Source organism: Equus caballus, chromosome 25, assembly GCF_041296265.1.
Source record: "Equus caballus isolate H_3958 breed thoroughbred chromosome 25, TB-T2T, whole genome shotgun sequence".
Taxonomy (NCBI): domain Eukaryota; kingdom Metazoa; phylum Chordata; class Mammalia; order Perissodactyla; family Equidae; genus Equus; species Equus caballus.
In genome coordinates this window covers 37504621-37523424 of record NC_091708.1, presented here as the reverse complement: position 1 = coordinate 37523424, position 18804 = coordinate 37504621, and the positions used below count along the sequence as shown (strand labels likewise).

At 43.9% G+C, this 18804-nt stretch overlaps 1 protein-coding gene across 34 annotated transcripts in view; it reads left to right on the top strand.

Annotated features, from left to right (window-relative positions):
• Positions 1-18804, top strand: part of MAPKAP1 (MAPK associated protein 1) — a 225525-nt gene that overhangs the window by 143359 nt on the left and 63362 nt on the right. For 2 of the 34 annotated variants that reach the window (XM_070251814.1, XM_070251815.1), the window contains exon 8: positions 13887-14185. The exons of the other annotated variants lie outside the window; for them this stretch is intronic. In XM_070251814.1, coding sequence (XP_070107915.1) covers positions 13887-13900 — 14 coding nt within the window. In that variant the 3' untranslated portion in view covers positions 13901-14185. Of the gene's footprint in view, positions 1-13886; positions 14186-18804 lie in introns of those variants that run through there. 34 annotated transcript variants of the gene reach the window in all.

The window sequence follows — 18804 nt, the reverse complement described above, 5'->3', positions numbered from 1 at the left end:
ATGTTGCTTATTAGAACCCTAATGGGAGAACAAATTTAAAATTCTGTAAACAGAAATGTTCATTGATTCTAAGATCTAAATGCACTAGGGAAGTGCAGCATTTAAAGGAACCCTGTGGTGAATCTGGATATAAAGCCTGGAATTCTTTTTGTAATTGCACAGTTTGTCTGTATTGGTGTCACTTTTAATGTTTGATGTCTAGCTTTCTTAAAGCAACATACACCTGTCCTGAGCTGCCCTATGGAAAAGAAAAGCCCATATGTTTTAGAGCGAGTAGGGTTTTTAACACCCTGCTGACCTGAAATACTCTCCGAGGGCTAAAGTAAGCTAAAGAATCTTCTAGCTGTAGGGCTGAACAGAGTCCTACTTCATGTATAATTGTAAAGACAGAAAATCCAGTAACCTTTCTTCTCTGAAAGTAGTTTGCAGGCCAGAGACACAGATGTGTGGTTTCCTCGTGCTGTAGCAGGTAATCCTTTAAAAAAGAAGAAGAAAACTTTAGCAGGACTACTTAAATGTTCTCTGTCAAAAAGACAGTAATTTCTGCAGAAAACTGCTCCTCCTCATGAAAGAATAAATAATCATGCTGATGCCACTCATGCATGGAGGCTGGATAAGAAATAAAGACCTGACGCTCAGTATCCCGTGACCCCGTGGGAAAATGATACAGTAAATTAGGAGCTTAAGATGTTTAAATGTGTAACTCAGAAGTACCACAGGCAAGAAGCTCCAACTTGAATGTTCCTCCTTGCCGCCTCTCTCTGCCTCTTTATCTTGTTGTTTCATCTCACCTGAGCCTCCCCCTGTCTGGAGTGCTCTCTGGCTCCTGATGGATATTCTTGCGTATAGAGCAGAGCACGTTAAAGATGGCATTGCAGTCAACTATTTTATCCAGAAAGCCTGGAAATTTAGAGAATTTATGTCAAGCAAAAATCTTTTGGAACCACTTTAGAGACCCAATTATTTTAGCAGGGTGTTATGAGCTCCTGCAACCGCCACATCAGAAAAACTGGAAATAGATCATTCTCTGAAACCACATTTGACCAGTATTACTCTTCCTGCTAGTCGCTAATCTTTCAGAAGTTCCTTTTCCATCACGAAATCTATTCATCCACTCCATCTGGGGCAGTCACCAGCATGAATTAGATTAAATAAAAAGCAGAATGAAAGGAAGAGAAAAGATATATACTCCTGAGAGGCTATGTGGTGGTTTGGGAGGCACACACATTTTAGAGTCAGAGGACCCTTCTCTGGGTCCACTAGGGACTAATTCTAGAGCACCACTAATTTAATAGTAGCTTTTCAGGAAAAAAAAAGAAATACTACTACATTAAATGTGCATATTGATTATAAGCTATATATTGATTGTAGACCTGTTAAAATGCTTAGAATTAAGAAACTATGGTAACTGAATGTGTGCTCATGTACTTACCTCTCTGAGCCTCCCTTTACTCAGCTGTAACATGGGAGAGATTGAGGGAGGATTAGTCGGGCACTGTGTGACAGGACCAGGTGGGCTCTAAAGCTCTGTATGGCTCTAAGATACTCTGTTTGGTCACTGTCCAGTGCTGCCTGCTCTGTGCCAGCTGCTGTACTAGAAGTCAGGTGGAAAACCCGATGAGAAAGCAGACTCAGAAAAAGAGGCAGTGAAATAAGGTTAGTTCACAGCAGAAGTGTATAAGCTAATAAGGCAGCATAGATAAGGGAGTGCTTGAAACTACTGGATAAGGCAGCGGGCTGAGGAAAGATGCTCTGGAGTAAGTGATTTCTTTGATGGCTTTTTGAGGATTAATTAGAATTTTCCCAGATGGGTGAGAAGAACATTCTAGGAAGAGATGTTTTGAGATGTAGTCACAAAACATAGACATTCCAAATGACTGGAGCAGGAATGGGGCAGAGGATACGGTGCAGAAGCTAGGCAGGGGCCAGATCTGATCAGGCCAGGCCTGATAGTGCACTCGAAAATGGGAGAGGTGCACTCATTTATTGGGGCTTATTGTGCAGCAGGCACTTTGTAGGCACTAGGGATTTTGTAGAAGCCAAGAAAAGGTCCTTACCCTCAAGGAGCTTACTGTTTAGTTGGGACAAACAGGCAGTTACAATACCATGCACAGGATAAATGGAAATAAGTATAGAGCCTGGGTGCACATTGTGGGAGGGGAGCCCTGGTCCAGTCCTAGGACGTCAGGAAGGACTATCCTGAGCAAATTCTCCGGCTGACCCAAAGATGGACAGAAACTGCCACGGTGACGGGAAATGAGAAAGAGCATTCAGGCTGAAGGAACAAAGTGAGAGAGCTTGAGCCCTCTGGAAACCACACGTAGCTCAGTATAATAAGGCAGTAGAGTGGCACTTGGGAGGGCGGGCAACGATGAGGCTGAAGTGGTCATTTGGGACCAGATCATCTTTGTATACAGTTGAATTTGAACTGTATTCTGATGGCAGAGGGGAACCATTGAAAGGAGAGCAATATAGTCAGAATTTCTTTTAGAAAACACACCATCTGCTTTATAAAAATGGATTACGGGACACAAAACAGGAGGCAGAGACATTGGGGTTGGGGGGAGGTTCTTGAGGGCCCCATGCAGCAGTCGATAAGCCCTGAGCTAGGGCACGGAGAGAAGCGGGGTGCTCCCTTCAGGAAGCAGAGGGACGGACCACGGTGAAGTCTGATTCCTTAATTAGATTTGAACGCACAGTTTGGGGAGAATTGAAATAACTCAGCTGCCACCAGTTCTCCTGTATTAGTATTAAAGTTAGTATTAAAACAAGGTGGTGGTAAAAGAGAGACTTTTGAGGTTTTTTTAAAATAAAATTAAATACTTGTTTTAAAAAAAAAATCAAACATTTTGCAGGTGTTTGAAGTCAAAAGTGAAGGTTTCCCCTAACTTTATTTGGTATGAATCCTTGGTTTTTTTATTCAGTTCACATGCAGATATACATGTTAGGCTATAAGTTTCGTGGTTTTTGGTTTTTTAAATCACTATATACCCAACATCTAGCAGAGTTCCTATCAAATAGAGGACACTAATGAATGTTTGTTAAATGAACTCACAAAAAGTGTATCTGTGTAAAGATTTTTTTAAATGATACCATACAATATGTATGATTTTGCATTTGTTTTTTTCACTCAGTATTATGTCATAAGCATTCTTCTATATTAGAGTGACCATTGCATTTTTATCTTTCTAGCTGAATTTATTTAACTTAGTGCTCTTGATGGACATTTAGATTATTTCCAGTTTTCAGTAGTACACAAACATACAGTAAACAACTTTGTATGAATATTCATTGCACATTTGTGCTAGATTTTAAATCGGGGATTGCTTGTCAAAGGTTTACTTATTTAAAATGTTGAGAAAAACAAATTACCCTTCAAAAAGTTTCTGCCCATTCTTGACACTCCAAGAGTGTTTGAGAGCGCCTCTTTGCTCACCCCTTACTATCTGGATGTTGTCAATCTTTAATTGTTGCCAAACTGATGGTTAGCAGTTAATGATTTCATTTTAATTTGCATTTCTGGTTTTTTTGTGTAGTTAAGCATTTTAAAATATTTTTACCAGCCATTTGTCTGTCTGAAAGGTGGTTCTTAAGCTAGTCAGTTGTTTCAGAGGCAAGAGGAGTTGAGAGGAAGTCCAATTTCAGAAAACTATTTGTAAGTACCCTGTAGTTTAGAGTACAGCCTCCCCACTCCCCCCTTTCCTGCCTAAGCAGTGTATGTATGTACTCTCTCTCTCTCTCTCCCCTTCTCCCTCTTCCCCTCTCCCCCTCTCCCCACTCCCTCCTCCCTCCTCCTTCCTTCCTCCTTCCCCCCTTCCCCCTTCCCCCCCCCCCAAGTATGTAGAGAAAGGCACGCATCCAGACCAGGCCATTTCACTTGTTTGCCTTCTGGCTCTTCATTCACCAGCAAAGCTTTTTTTTTTTTTAAGATTGGCACCTGAGCTAACATCTGTTGCCGATCTTCTTTCTTTTTTCTTCTTCTCCCCAAAGCCCCCCAGTACATAGTTGTATGTTCTAGTTACAGGTCCTTCTGGCTCTGCTGTATGGGATGCCACCTCAGCATGGCCTGACAAGCGGTGCCATGTCCGTGCCCACGATCTGAACCAGTGAAACCCTGGGCCACCGACGTGCGAACCCAGCTACTTGGCCCCGGGGCGGCCCTGCCAACAAAGCTTTTGTTTATGTTTGGAGAGAGCTGGTCATTCACTAGACTCCAGTTCACCTCATTTGAGACCTTTTGTTGTTACCTGCTTGCTTTGTCACCAAAACTACTTTAACAAATAGATTTTCTGTTAAGTAGTTTATTTTAGTCTGGTACGTGTATATAGCACTTAGAAAATGCGTCATGGGGTCGGCCCTGTGGCCAAGTGGTTAAGTTTGCGCGCTCCGCTGCAGCGGCCCGGGGTTTCACTGGTTCGATCCTGGGCGCGGACATGGCATCACTCATCAAGCCACGCTGAGGCGGCATCCCACATGCCACAACTAGAAGGACCCACAACTGAAAACACACAACTATATACCGGGGGGGCTTTGGGGAGAGAAAGGAAAAATAAAATCTTTAAAAAAGAAAAAAAGAAAGAAAATGTGTCATAATCTGGAAATCAGGAAATGTAGACAAAAAAAGTAGTCACCCCTTAACAGGTTTATTTGGGGGAGGCACATCTAAGGACACGTCTGGCAGCATTATGAACAACAGTGGCACCAAGGGCAACTGTAGGGGGTTAATGGGGACCCTGTATTGTTCCTTGCCATGTGCCTGGTGAGTAAACTCCTAGAAGTTTCTGGGAATGGTGGCAAGTGGGGAGAAGGCTGCAACCAACAATCAGTGTCACAAAGTGGGGATGACTGATTCGCTGAGGAGACCGTTGAGACAGATGTTTAATTAGCTGAAGTCAGAGTGGATAAATTGGGAGCTGACTGCCTATGCAGAGAGACACTTTTTCCCTCATCTCTCAGAACTGGGGGTTTTTGTCCTTAACTGTTTTCCTTTTGAAGGCAACATCCTCAGACTGGGGGGAGCGGGGAGGGGAGGAGAGAGAGAGTGCTCTTTGGTTACATCTGCTGAACACCTACTGTGTTCTAGTTATTTTTGCATTTAACCTTTACAAAGACCTTGTGAAATGGGCATTCTCTCTTCTTTATGGTTGAGAAAACTGAGGCTGCGTCTGTGTGTTGTGTATGTGTGTGTGCACACTTGTATTGCTAGTGAGTAATGTAGATGAGATTTGAACCTTGACCCCTCAATTCTTGAGCCCAATGTTTTTTCTTGTACACAGCTTCCCCACTTAAAATTCAATGCAGATGAGGGAACTTTCTGGAGTAAAGGTAATAGTCTATATTGACAGGACCTGATGTCACACGGGTATATGCTTTGTCAGAACTATCAAATGGTACTTGTAAGATTTGTCCCTATCGTGTATGTAAATTTTACCAAAAAATAAAAAGAGTCTTAAACAAATATTGAACACCAGTTATTGTTAGGTACATTGAAATGTTTAGGAGTGAATGTATTGATGTCTGCTACTTTGAAATGCGTTTTTTTTAAAAAAAAAAAAGATGGATTGATGGATAGATATGTGATAAAGCAAATATAGTAAACTGTTAATTGTAGGATCTCGGTGGTGGGTATGTGGATTTTCAGTGACACTTTTTTCAGGTTTGGTTTAAAAATGTACATAAAGTAGGAAAGAACTCATAAAAATTAAAAATATATCATTTAGATTCTGCTTATATTAATATAAATTTCTGAACTTACAAATATATGTCCTTGTGGCATAAAAACTCTAATTTTTACTTCTTTTTATAGGATATTTTATCTTTTATTACTTCGTATGTTAAATGACATCTTTGAAGTGAGTTTCTTCCACTGACCTGTGGCTTTAAATAGCTTACAGAGTTATGAGTATAATAATGACTGTTACCACTTACTGAATATTCAAATGTGCCAGGCAATCTGCCAAACACTGTTCTTTTTAATTATCTCATTTAATCCTTAAAACAACTATTTGAATTGGTTGATATTTTTGTTTTGTAAATGAGAAAACGAAAGCTCAGAGGGGATGCAGGACTTGTCCAAGGTCACACAGCTCGTAAGTTGGGGAGCTAGGCCTCAACCCCAGAAGTATCAGCCAAAGTTTGAACTCCTAGCCACTGCTCTGTACTTCCCCTCACCGGCTAAGGTTGCAGGGTCCACGGCTCGGTGGAGGTAGGTACACTTGTTTCCCTAGAAGGAGCAAGTGTACCTACTTCAGTTGTATATGGCAGCATGATTCAGTGGAAAGGGCCCAAGTCCCCACCCCAGCTGCACCTTTCACACAAACTGTGAAGTTAGGCAAGTCATCAAACCCTTCTAACTTCAGTTATCTTTCCTGTCAATAGGGGTAATAACACCTACCTTGCAGGGTTGTTGTTTTGACTGAATGCATGTAGGACACTTAATCCATAGTAAGCGCTCAATGGGTCAGCTGCCTTTATCCCTGTCGCCACTACCACACCAGGGACGCCATAAAACCTGGCTTTTTAGGATTTGATTTACTTCCTTTTCTACCCATATAACTTGGCTTTTGCCTGTACCTTTTGCTTCCAATGGATCAAGTCTATACAAAGCTTATACCCTGGGATAGAACTAGTGTTTGAATTGTGTTTGGCTATGGATCTGCTGGAAGCATCCTTTACTTTGAACAAGATGACCACTAGATCCAGGGAGGCAAGCTAATGATTTTTGATGACAAGAAAGCCCATCCCATATCTGTAGAGGTGGGTTAATGATCATAAGGCTCATTCATCGTTGAGCATATATTAGCAGATTTAATGTACGGAGCCGAAGATTCTGGAGATAAAGTGAACAAACCACGAATGCCTGTAACAAACACATTTACCAGGGATTTTAAAAGCCTTTGTATGAACAGCTGAGTAGCTCACAGAGCTTATTGCTACTTCTCAGAAAATGCTTAAAAGAGGGAATGTAGTGAAACACCAATAAGACTTGTGAGTGAATGACAGAACTTACAGACAGGTCTGGAGTGCTGCGTCTGCCCCTTCTCCCCTCCATGAACAGTCTCCGTCTCCCCCAGAGGAGGCAGAGGCCCTCTTTCTTCAGTCAGGCCATTCATGTGTTTATCCTGCTAGCAGCTGTAAGGAAAACGCTTCCTAAGACTAAATTTAGCTACTTCCTGTGGAAAACCAGAGCTCCGGAAGAGTTACCCCACCACAGAAGACTCCCCCAAGACCAGCCCAAGGACCGGGACACCTAGCTTCTATCTCACTGCTTTCCGAGGCCTGACATTGGAGCTGATCTTCCCCCATAAGCAGTTTAAAATGCAGTTTTAACAATTGCAATAACAACTTTCCATAGCAAGTTTTTCCTTTTTGAGTAAGTTACAAATAGTGGGACTTTCTGCAACAGCTTTAAATGCATTAAGAAAAAAAAGACAAAGAAAAATAGCTCGTCAGTGAGGGCATTTCTTTTTCTGCCTTACAATAACAATAATGCCTTAGAGACAAAGATGGCGTAAAGTCAGGAGGCGTCATTGGAGTGGCACTGTGAGGCAGGTCTGGGGACTTCTCCATTACCAAGCACTGATCATAGTAGCACGTCAGCAAGGTGTACGGACTCTGCTGTGCTGACCATCCAGTTCTTCAAAGAGAAAGTCAGTGGGGTGTAGGCAAAGCCCAAGCGCTGCAGAAGAAGCGAGGAGGCTGTCGGAACTCCTCAGTCTTCCCCAAAATTGCTATCACGCAGTCATAGAAATAAAACAAACTCTAGCTTTCCTTTTTTTTTTTTTTTGGACACTACATTTAATAGAACAATCTGAATTAAGATAAAAGGTTAAGACAAAGTATGATTTATGTCTAAAAAATCCTGAGAGTCATGCAGATCTCTCAAGCATAGTAGTGTCCAAAATCAAACTCATCACTCAGCACGTATTGGTGGAGTCTCTGCTATGCTCTAGGCCGTGAATGCACATGACAGGGCCTATTCCCAGAGAGTTCTCGTTCCAGTGGGGGAGATGGCCAATAAAAAGTAAACCAACAAGGTACAACTGATGGGGATCCTTGCTTCCAGCTTTTAGTCTGTCCATTTTTTGACAAAAAAGACTTTTCTGAGTCCCCTGTTTTGTGGGTCCCGATCTTGAAGGGACTCCCTCTTGCCCCTAGGATCAGGCATTACCTCAGTCTTTCCACTTCAGCAGGTTGTTTCCGTGCATCTCCTAATTGGCTACCAACACCACTCCCTGATGCTGGGAGAAGTGGACAGGGCAGCAATGACAGGGTGAGTTCATGAGTGGTGAGTGACTCCATCTGTATCAATGGTGGAAATTAAGAGGCCGTCTCTCAGCCTTGAAAGCTGCTAGAGAGAACACTGTCCCTCAGCCACTTGGCCTTGCGTCAGAGCTGCCATGGGCCTGCCCCAGTAAGTTCCTAATACGTTGATCTTGCCAGGTGTTGGTGAGTGCCTTCCCAAAGAAAAGGATGAGAACTCTCCTCCTCCTTTGGGAGAAGGTTTGGGATGGGGGTATTGAGCTCACATTTGAGTGAAATGAAAGCGCTTGGTGGAGAAGAATGGGTTCCTTTTTCTTTGCCAGCACCATGGCTGGCCCAGAGTTGGTGGCTGACACATTTTGTGGCGTGAACTAGGGAGAAGCTGTGAAGGCCAGTCTGTGGCCTGCAGCTGCTTCACTCCCTCCAGCCCAGGCCCAGGGCTGCTCACTCTCTATTCAGGAGTAGATTCACTGCGCTTTGCGTATTGGAGATCAAACTTCCTCCAAGAAGTAAATCACGTAATGAAAATGTAGATATCTTAAAAATGGAGCACAATGCACATCAGTTGAAATTAACATTGCCTCCCAGGTTCCCTTAGTGACATGAATCTCGAATGAGTCCTTGGGGAACCCCAGGAGTATACCAAAGACAGGTATTTTAAGCATTGATAATCAAGTAAGGGTGTGCAGCAGGAGGAAGCTACTGCACGCACTGTATTCCAGAAAAAGACGATTAAAGCAGACTCACTTTCCAAAGAGGGGCTGTGTGTGTGAAAGCAGGAGAGGACGTGTGCTCAGTCCTCGTCTGCACTAGCGGAAGATAGCCTGTCTGAGGTTTATAATCCTTCTTAAAACAGCTGAACAGGAATACAGATGAAAAGTAGGAAGGTGAGTATCAGAAGAAATAGCCCAAAAAGTTTAAACTAATTGCCTGTAAGAAGGGAGCCAGGGATGGGCAAGGAATTAACTGTTTTTCATTACAGGACTTGTAGTATTATTTACTTTTAAAACTATGTATACATGTTACTTTGATAAAAGTAAAAATAGTTTTTAAACTTCGTAAAGAGAAGACAGCTTACTTTCAAATTCTAGAGCTTTAGAAAGGTTTCTCTTTCTTGCCCTTACTTACGTGGACTTGCTCTATTTGGAAACTTCCTTTCTCCTAAAAGCCACAGTCCATTTCATTGTGTCGGATGTCAGTTTTCTATGAGAACATCATTATTAAATAGTTGCTGCCCATTATAAACATTCCCAAACCTTTTAAGACCAAAATGTTAGATGAAGATAACTGTTACATTGTGATTTTGCCAACATTTTGTCTCTGTGACCTGTATTTTCCGTAGGTTAAAAGCACAAGTTATTAGCTGAGTACTCTCTCCCATTCTAAGAATGACTAATATCTCAAACATAAATGAAAACAGCTGCTTTTCCATAACATTAGAGTCCCAAACAGCTGTCACACGTACATTTTGACATTCTTTTTTTCTTTCTTTTTTTAAGTTGGGACAAAAGTTAGTTTACTGAATCCGCTAATCTGGTGAAGTCTGTCTCCTGACTCCTGTAGCGAGGTGGAGAAGAGGCCATAGCAAAACCCGTTGAGCTAGACTGTAGCTGTCCCAAAAGGCTTGAACTGACTTAAACTGAAAACCCTGTGATGAGAGCCTTCTTCTGCGCCAAGAACATAAAGTCTGTGAGGGCCTGCGGTGGCTGCTGCACCATTGCTGCCTCCGCCAGCGAGCGCGGGCCTCAGCCGACAGCCACTGTTCTCTCTCCAGCTGAAGAGCTTGTGGAGTGCCACCCCCTTGTCGCCGAAAGCCTGAATCAGTGCTCTCTCCGCTCCCGCTGCCCTGGGAGGAGTCTTTTCAGGGATCCTGTTGTGGATCAGGAGATCAGGCTTCCTCTGTTGGCTTAAAGCTGGCCCTACCACTACTAGCTGGGTGACCTTGGTCAGGGCATTCTCCCTCTGAGTTCTTGCTTTAGTTTGCTGTCAAGTAAGATAAGGTCACAGGTAGATCACAGGCTGCTGGTCAGTAGTCTTAACTGTGGAGCTTAATACCTGGATTCTAGAAACATCTCCCTGGTTCCACTCTTGGTCCTGCTACTCTTTCTGGCTCTTTGATGAGTTTCTTAGCCTGTTTGAACTTCATATTCCTCATCTATAAATGAAAATAATACTATCGTTTTCATAGCATTGTTGTGAGAATTAGAGATCCATGTCAAACACCAAGCACTTAGCTGTTATTATTTTATTACTCAAATGTTAGTCCTGTCCCCTCCCTTCACTTTCACTGTTACGAGACGCAGTCATACTCACAGTTTTGTGATATAACACTTTGTTTTTTATGACTATGACTGCTTCGAGTCATGATTCAACAGAGGCTAGCTGCTAAGGAACCCAGCTCAAATTTAGTCCACATTAGGTACGGCCCAGAATGTGTGCATCTGTCTGCCCAGCTGCTCATTTGAGCTTTTCCAGGGGTCTGAGGCCCTTTGTCAGAGCAGCAAAAGCATCAGTGAGAACATAGGTGTGCACATGCAGGAATGACCTGGCATTCCTCTGGAGCACTCTACATCTGGGGCTGGATGTGCAGAAGGGTTAAAAGCTGGAGAAACTTTTGTCATAAATTTTCTCTTCAGCAGGACTTCCCAGGGAACATCTGACATTAGCAGAGAGGAAATGCTGATTGGCCTCAGAGTCAGCTGAAGGAGACAGGAGCTGCAGTGGAAGCTGCTGGATTTACTGTTATTAGCAAGGCAAATGGAAAGCCAGCAGGGCAGCCCAGCTCCCAGATAATAGATCTAACGAGAAGGAAAACTCCCAGAAAGGAAGATGGCTGACAGCCTCCACTCCTCTACCTCCTCTACTGCCATTTTTTCCGTTGCTTTTACCTTTTTGTTTTGTGTGTTTAGCACAAGGAGAAGCCTATTTTAACATCTTAGGTTAAAAAGTCACAATTGGCCTAAAATAAAACTGGATTTTAATTCAGCTTCTTGTCAAAGTTGAACATGGTGCAAAATTGTATTGATACAGTAATAAATAGGTTCCATTTATTGAGCACTTAGGACGTGCCAGACTAAGTGTTTTACATGTATCTCATTTAATCTATAAAACCACCTCATGAGTTAGAAATTATCATCATCTCCAATTTAGAGATAAAGAAACAATGCTTAGAGCACTTGAGTGATTTCCCAAGGTCTTAAAGCTTGGTGGAGCTGATATTTGAGCCCTGCCATGAAAATCTTACCAATTTAGTGGAAGGTTTTGAGGCAAGAGCCCAAATGGCTCTTATGCGGTCAGACTGGGTATTAGCAAGCACTAAGAAAAGCCCTTACTGAGGCTTGTGTCCTGACTTGAAACAAAGCCCTAGTTGGTACAGTAGTGATTAGAAGGAAGGTGGGCAGGCAGAGAGGAGCCAAGTTGGCAGTGGAACTCATCTCTGAAGGATCTGACCCCCTAAAACAGGGAGCAGGGTAGTTAACATCCAAGGACCACAAGGGCTGAGATGGGAACTGCAGCTCCTGGCAGCAAGGACCAGGGAAGCAGATGATGCTCAGCATCCAGGGACAGCAATACAGAGAAGCATGTCCTGAACAGGGTCAGGTAACAAAGGCAACAAGTGAGCGAATATCCTACTGTCAAATTACCTCTAGAAAAAAATCCCTTTAAAATGCCTGTCAGAGGCCAACATACTGTAGTTGTTCTCATTAAATCCAACATAGCTAGCTTTTTTCCTAGCATTAGAACAGATGAAAACTAAAAATACATATCTTTAAATGCTAAAATCAAACTTGGCGCATAAAGATGTTAACACTGTTAAGGAGCTAGAAAACAGACACTACCATCCTCCCAATTAAGTCCGTTAGTCATTCATCAGACATTTACCAAGTTCTGTGGTTGCAAAGAAGAATAAGACTCCCCACCTCACACTCACTCTCTTGGGGTTCATCGAGTCACTGAGGATCATCGCAGGTGGTATTTTCTAGACTGTTTAAATTGTTCTCTTGGTCACGTCTCCTCCTCTTTTTTACCTCATTTTTACCAAACTCGTGTAGTTGAATTCAGATAAATTAAATGTGTAATTTATGCACAAAGCAATCCAGGTAGGTAGAGGGGATCAAGGGGCAAGCAGAATTTTCGGAGGCACACGGAGAACCTAACAGGACACCAGGCCCGGGGGCAGGGTTCTGGGCAGGGCTGGCCCAGGGGCAAGGAGAGTCAGCTGAGTGAAACATGAAGGCCAAGGCCAGATTAAAAGAAAGGAAGCCTTGTTTCAGTTGGCCTGAAATTGCAGAAATCCTCTTGCCCTGGAGCAGAGCCTGCTGGTGAGAGGAATAAGTGGTGCAACTTTCCCTGTTGTGGGGAAGCAAAGTAGGCCAGTCTGGGAATCCGGTAGGCTTGATGTTGTCATGGCGTCAGTAGGAGAAAAGCAGATGTGAAGAGTCCTGGAGGCCAGATAAGACTTAGGGAATAACCCTAAAGGAGGGATGTGATTTTGGCAAACTGGAGGAACAGGCAGTATGAGGGAAGGGAATGGCACAGTAGTGGTGTGGGTGCAGGAAACCATGAAGTGTATGCACTGAACCATGAGGAGACCATTTTGGCTGGATCATGGAGGACATAGATGAACAAGAAATGAGGATGGATAGAAGGTCTGACGAGGAGGGTCAGGAGCTGACCTTGGGGAATGTGGAAGGATCTTAAGCGTGGATGATAGCCTTCAGAGTTTGACTCCAGAGAGCATCCTCTGATGACAGGGTGAAGAGTAGGTGGCTGGAGGCCAGGAGGTGGGTTGGGAGACCATTACTGTGGGCTAGATGGTAAGCCGTACCGCGGAGATGGTAGAGTCTGCGGCCTTGAGAGTTGACGCAATGTCATTGTGTCAACAAGGGAGGAAGGCTGAGTAGGAAGTCTTCAAGGCTGGCAAGTGCGTTCTTCACTCGGCCAAGTCCTGGGAGGCCAGAGTCAGTGTTAAGCGTATTTGCATCTCCAGTGCCTAGCTCAGGGTGTGGCCACGGTGGGTTCAGTAAATGTTTGCTGAACAACTGAGTTAATTCATTGGGAGACTTGTGGTGTCATCATTGGAAATCTAATTACAAGGAAAAAGAGCTGGTTTGAGAAGGGAAGATTAATAAGTTTATAATTGACAGCCCTGTAAAATTAGGAGCAAATAAGTGCCTGGAGCTGTCTCCCTTCCTGGAAAGGTGGGCCCAAGCTGTTCACCTCAGTGGTGCTTCCTTGGAGAGTTGGTGGATGCCCCTCAGAGGCCCTGCAGCCTACTGTCCCATCCCGGGCCACTGACACCCCCCTGTTTGTAGAACACTGTCACTCTTGGTGCCTCACTGGATCTGCTCAACAGCCTGTCAAGTACGTAAACTATTATCCTCATTGCGGAGGAGACTGAGGTGCAGAGGATGTGGCTTACCCGGGCTGGCCTCTGGCATAAGTGGGTTTGAATGAAGCCTTCAGACTCCACTGTTTCATTACAAAGTCTCATACTGAAAACAGTTGGCCCTAAGCCTGCTCTCCATTTACTCGGGTTGGAGTCACCACGTTTGTATAGCTCAGAGAAGGCTGCAGACAAATGAAGTCTCCTTTTTGTTTGTTTCTTTTGTTTTTGTCCTTAGGTGCTTGTGACTAAATTCACTGATTTCGCTGGCTGTCAAGGCTGTGTTAAGGAAAATGGGTTTGAACTGCTCTGGTTTTTGAGGACTGGACTGGATGTCAGAAACCTTTGCCATCACGGGAGAGTCTGTCACTCTGGATTTACTATCTGTTCCCCACAGCTGAATTCCTCAGCACTGTGATTTAGCACCCTGGCTCCCCATCAGCCGGTTTTGGCATTTATTTGAATGCATTACCCCACTGGTTTCCATAAACTATTTTACAATTGTTTAAAATAAATGACTGTTTATTTCCACAAAAACCATCTGTATTTCTTTACAGAGCAACAGATAACTGTATGTAAAATTTGGTAATGTCACAGTGACTCAAGTTAAGAGAAACAGATTAGATTGAAAAATTGGATGCTAAGGGACAGTGTTAAAGGTTTCCATCCTCTCTAACACCTGATATCTGGATTTGAAGGAGGAAAAAAATATTTCTTTTTTACAAGTAATATCAGGCCTTCTCTCTCCAAAGGGAAGTGCCTTCACGCTGGCTGGATAGTGACAAGATATGGACTATTAGCATTCCTCATGGAACTGAGTGTCTGCCTCTTTCAGCATTCTCTCTGCCTGACATGGTGTGTAGGAGGCTTCTGCCCAATGGCTTCCAGCCTTCTCCAAGCTTTGAAGTTTGGGGTTGTCCATGCCTTAGCTCTTCTTGTCCTGATGTGAGTGGGCTCCGTTTAGGCCTGTGTGTTACAGCTCAGAGAACTCTGGTAGGAAGTACATTGAGACTAGTTGCTGTGGCCAGAGAAGGTGGGCCTGGGCAAGGGCTCTAGACTGCTTGGGAGGCAGGACTGGCCCCTGACAGTAGTGGTCTTCCATTCTCCAGCCAGTGTCCAAAGCAGGAGAGTGACTCAACTTGATCCACACCAGCTCCGTCCATCCCCAGGAAACCCAGTCTGAGTTGGCACACTATTGCGAGTCTCCAAACAGTGGGGATATTGGGAATGGGATGGAGGTGGAGCTTCAAGTCTGCTTTGGAGGGAGAGGTAGTCAGGGTGGAAGCCTGGCAGGCTGGGCTTCCACTTCGTCACCAAATATTCGCTAGGAATGCAATCATGCTGAAATCTGCTCTCCACCCTCAGCATGTGTACAGCTGCTACCAGAGACAGGCCCATCCAGAGATCTTTTTAGTATGGGTTGCACCGAGAAGTCCAGAAGCAGTGGCACCTAAGCAGAGTTTTGACTCCACGAGTAGGAGAGAATAAGTACTAGAGAAGTGAAGTAGAGAGACAATTATTCCAGACAAAGGGACTAGTGTGAGCAGAGGCACAGAGGGTTGAAATAGCATAGTTTGGAGGCTGTTTCTGGGTTACTGTGTCATTAGGTGGGAAGTGGGAACAGGAGGGAGATGAGACCAGTGTGGCAAACCTCCAGAGGTTGCAACCTCTGCTGGAGAACTAGAATCCACTCCCTCTCGAAGAGTGCTGCTTGGAAAGCAGAAGCGGCTACCCAGGCAGATGACTGGTTGAGTCTGTGGCGCAGCTCTAAGACGTAGGTGCTGTTATTATCCCTCTTTTACAGATGGGAATGTAAGGCACAGAAAAGCTAAGTAACCTGCCCAGGGTCACACAGCTAGTAAGTGGTGGAGCTGGGAATTGAAACCCAAGCAGTCTGGCTTATAACCATTATAGCGTACTGTCTCAAATGTCTTGGGGTCAGTAGAGGTTGCAGGGCATTCCCTAGAACAAACACACACACACACAATATTGAGTTTAGGGCAGGGATCAAATCCAGACCTCCTGCCTACCCACAAGCTGCAAGAACCGATTCCTGACACACCAACTCCTGTCTCAAAGCCTGAGCGGAGGTGGCAGGACTGCCCTAAAGGGAGGTTAAGTAGGCCAGACGGAGACAATATGGAGTCACCCTTTGCTTTCCACAGCCCATCTAGAATCCATGAGGAGAACAGGACAGGGCAGCCTAGGTGTCCAGACTGGGGTGATGTAGCAGCAGATAGGCAATCTGACCTTGGTCTGCAGTCATGGTTTCTCTTTGTGAACAGCCGCAGGGCACCAGCAGCCTGGCCTCAGATGCTCAGTCCTCTTCTCCTTTGCTGCCCAGCTCCTTTGAGCAGCTCTGGAAGCGTCTGTGCTCCACCCCATGGCTTGACTCTATACCATTTTAGTTTCTGGCTTCCCACCTGCTTAGCTGTCTCCCCAGCAGCCACTGAGCCCACATGATCTGTGAGGAGCCAGAAGTGGTAAGAGGGGGCTCCAGAGGCCACAGTCCCTGATCTGATCCAGCTGGAATCACCTCTAAGATTGTTTAACCTCATTTTTTAAAATTGGACTTTTAGTGACAAAAGTAACACCAATATATACCCACTGTCAAAAATCCAAACAAGGTAGAAATCTGTAAAGTCAAAAGCAAAAGCCTTCGTCTTTGCTACTACACCATCCTACACCCAGAGGCAATTCTAGTTCACAGAAGAACGTGAGGACAGTTTGCTTCGTATCCTTCCAGATTGGGGTGTGTGTGTGTGTTTAACAGATGTGTACTCACACACACGTGTACACGCATATATATATGTGGGGTTTTACTTTATTAAAATGGAACATACTCTATACATTCTCTATCTTTTAAAATTTAATAACATATAGAAATCTTCCCATGTCTTATTAACTTAGCTTATTTTTTTGACGCTACATGACATCCCAGTGTACAAATATATTGTGATTTATTTAATAGTTTCCTACTGGAGAGTATTTAGGTTGTGTGCAGTTTTCAATATTAAGACGGTACTGCAGTGAGCATCTTGAACATATATCATTGCGTACTTGGAGTCATGTTTCTCACCATAGATTCCTTTGTTGGGTCAAGGTGGCTCAATTTTAAATGCTACTTTGTCGAACTCATTCTTCTTGACAAAGGTTCTTGAGCAAAGAGCCTGTTGCTGTGCTGGAGCTCTGGGAGTTGGGTTTTTAAAAAGCCCCTCAACCGCATCTTGAAAGAGTGCCACCATTGGGGCAGGAAGGCGGGGTGGGGACAATGACAAGTAGACAAAGCTGCTTCTAAGCCAGCATTCCCATGCACTGAGAGAAGCAAGGCCCTACGGCAGTTGGGATGGAAGAGCTCTTGATTCTGACAGAGATTCAGGCAAGGCTGCAGAGAGGAGAGGCCAAAAGGTGTGCCTCCCTGCTCCTCCCAGGAGCCCATCTGTGAGGCTGGGTGTTCAAGAAGAAATTTGTTCTAAAGAATTACGATGCTCCTGCATTTCCTCCTCCACAAAGAAGGAAATCTCGCCTGTACGCCCTTTCCTTTCCTCCTCTTGGCACTCTCTGATTGATGATTGGAAATGATGGCAATACATAAACTATTTTTCTTTTTATTTTATGACCTGGTAATAGCAGTAACATATTTCCAGTAAATGTTTTCTATCGCAATAAAAAAGTTGTAACAAGACTAGAAATGGGTATAGTTAAACCCTAAAGAAATCACACTTTCAGAACTGTGGATTGAGGCAGTAACTCTGTAAATCATTTAACTTAGTAAAAGGCACCCCCTTCCCCCGAGAAATCAGGACAAGCAGCTGGCGTTCACTTTAAGTGCTGGTCAGCTAGGTGCCTGCTGTGAGGACTGGGGGTGGGGGGTGGGGGAGCTCAATTTTAAGACCGACTACCCCCTCTCTTTTCCCTCCTAGTCTCCCCCCCAACATCTTCACTCCTTTCTGAACTGATAAATCATGTCAACCTTACAATTCTTTTTTTTAACCCAAAGATCAAGAAGATTCTACAGTGCTCTTTCTGGAATACAGCATAGCAGTGTGGTCAAGAGCATAGGCTCTGGAATCATACACCTGGATTCTTGTCCTGGCCTCACTGTGGGTACCTGACAACCATTCCACATTGTTTTTCTCCTCTGTAAAATAGGGCTTATAATAGGGCCTACCTCATAGAGTTTTATGATTCAAAAAGCTAATGCACTTTGTTAAGGGCCAGGAAGGTCCTCAATGTCAGTCACTATTGTTTTCCAAAAGGGCAATTGATGATTTTGTTAAATCTTGATGGCAATATAATAACTGACAGTTATTGAGTGCTTATTAGATTGTAAACATTGTGTTACACAGTCTTTGCAATTACTCCATAAAGGTTGGGATCGCTAACTTGCCCGGTGTCACATGGCTTGTAAAAGAGCCAAGATTTTAAGTCAAGTCTTAAAACCAAACACTCTAACCACCACATACCCACCTTCTAGGATTAGACACTCAGCAGCAGCAGAGACAATAAAACTTTGAGTTCTGTCTCACGCCAGACACGGCCTCCTTTGGCTGATAAAGATTTGGAGCAGAAAATGTTGAGAGCCTATGCTCTCAGAACTCCAGGGCCAGGGAGAAAAGCAGCATTTCCTTTCTCTAATCTCAGGCAGAGCGGTCTGCTCCGCAGCTGGTCCTTGTTTAGGCTCCGGTACTCTTAAGAGGATGAATGGCTGCTGCTGCTGTGTGTCTGGTGTCCTTAACGTGCTCTAAACATGAGGCCTTTCCCAGCCTTTGTCTTTAATTTCTGATTCTAGCTGACACCTTCATCAATGGTCCAGTGCAAGCTTTCTGTTGACTTGAAGACTGCTGTGTAAAAGTGGTTTTGCTGTCCTATCAATAATGGTCATAATTTCCCCAATACTCTCATCAGCAGTGAATTGAGTCTTGCAGCAAAGAAATGCAAACCCCAGTGCAGTGGTTTTAAAGTGATTTGTCTTGTAGACGGCGTCTTATTTCAGTAAAATCAGGTCAGTGCAGCACTGCTGGGTCAGATGTAAGTCTGATACAAATTAGTTGGAGAAAATTGATCATTTGAACCTTAGGCTATCTCTTTTTTTTCTCTATTTACATTTGTTTTAATAAACTTTAATCATTATCATCAGGGAAATTCAGTGTCTT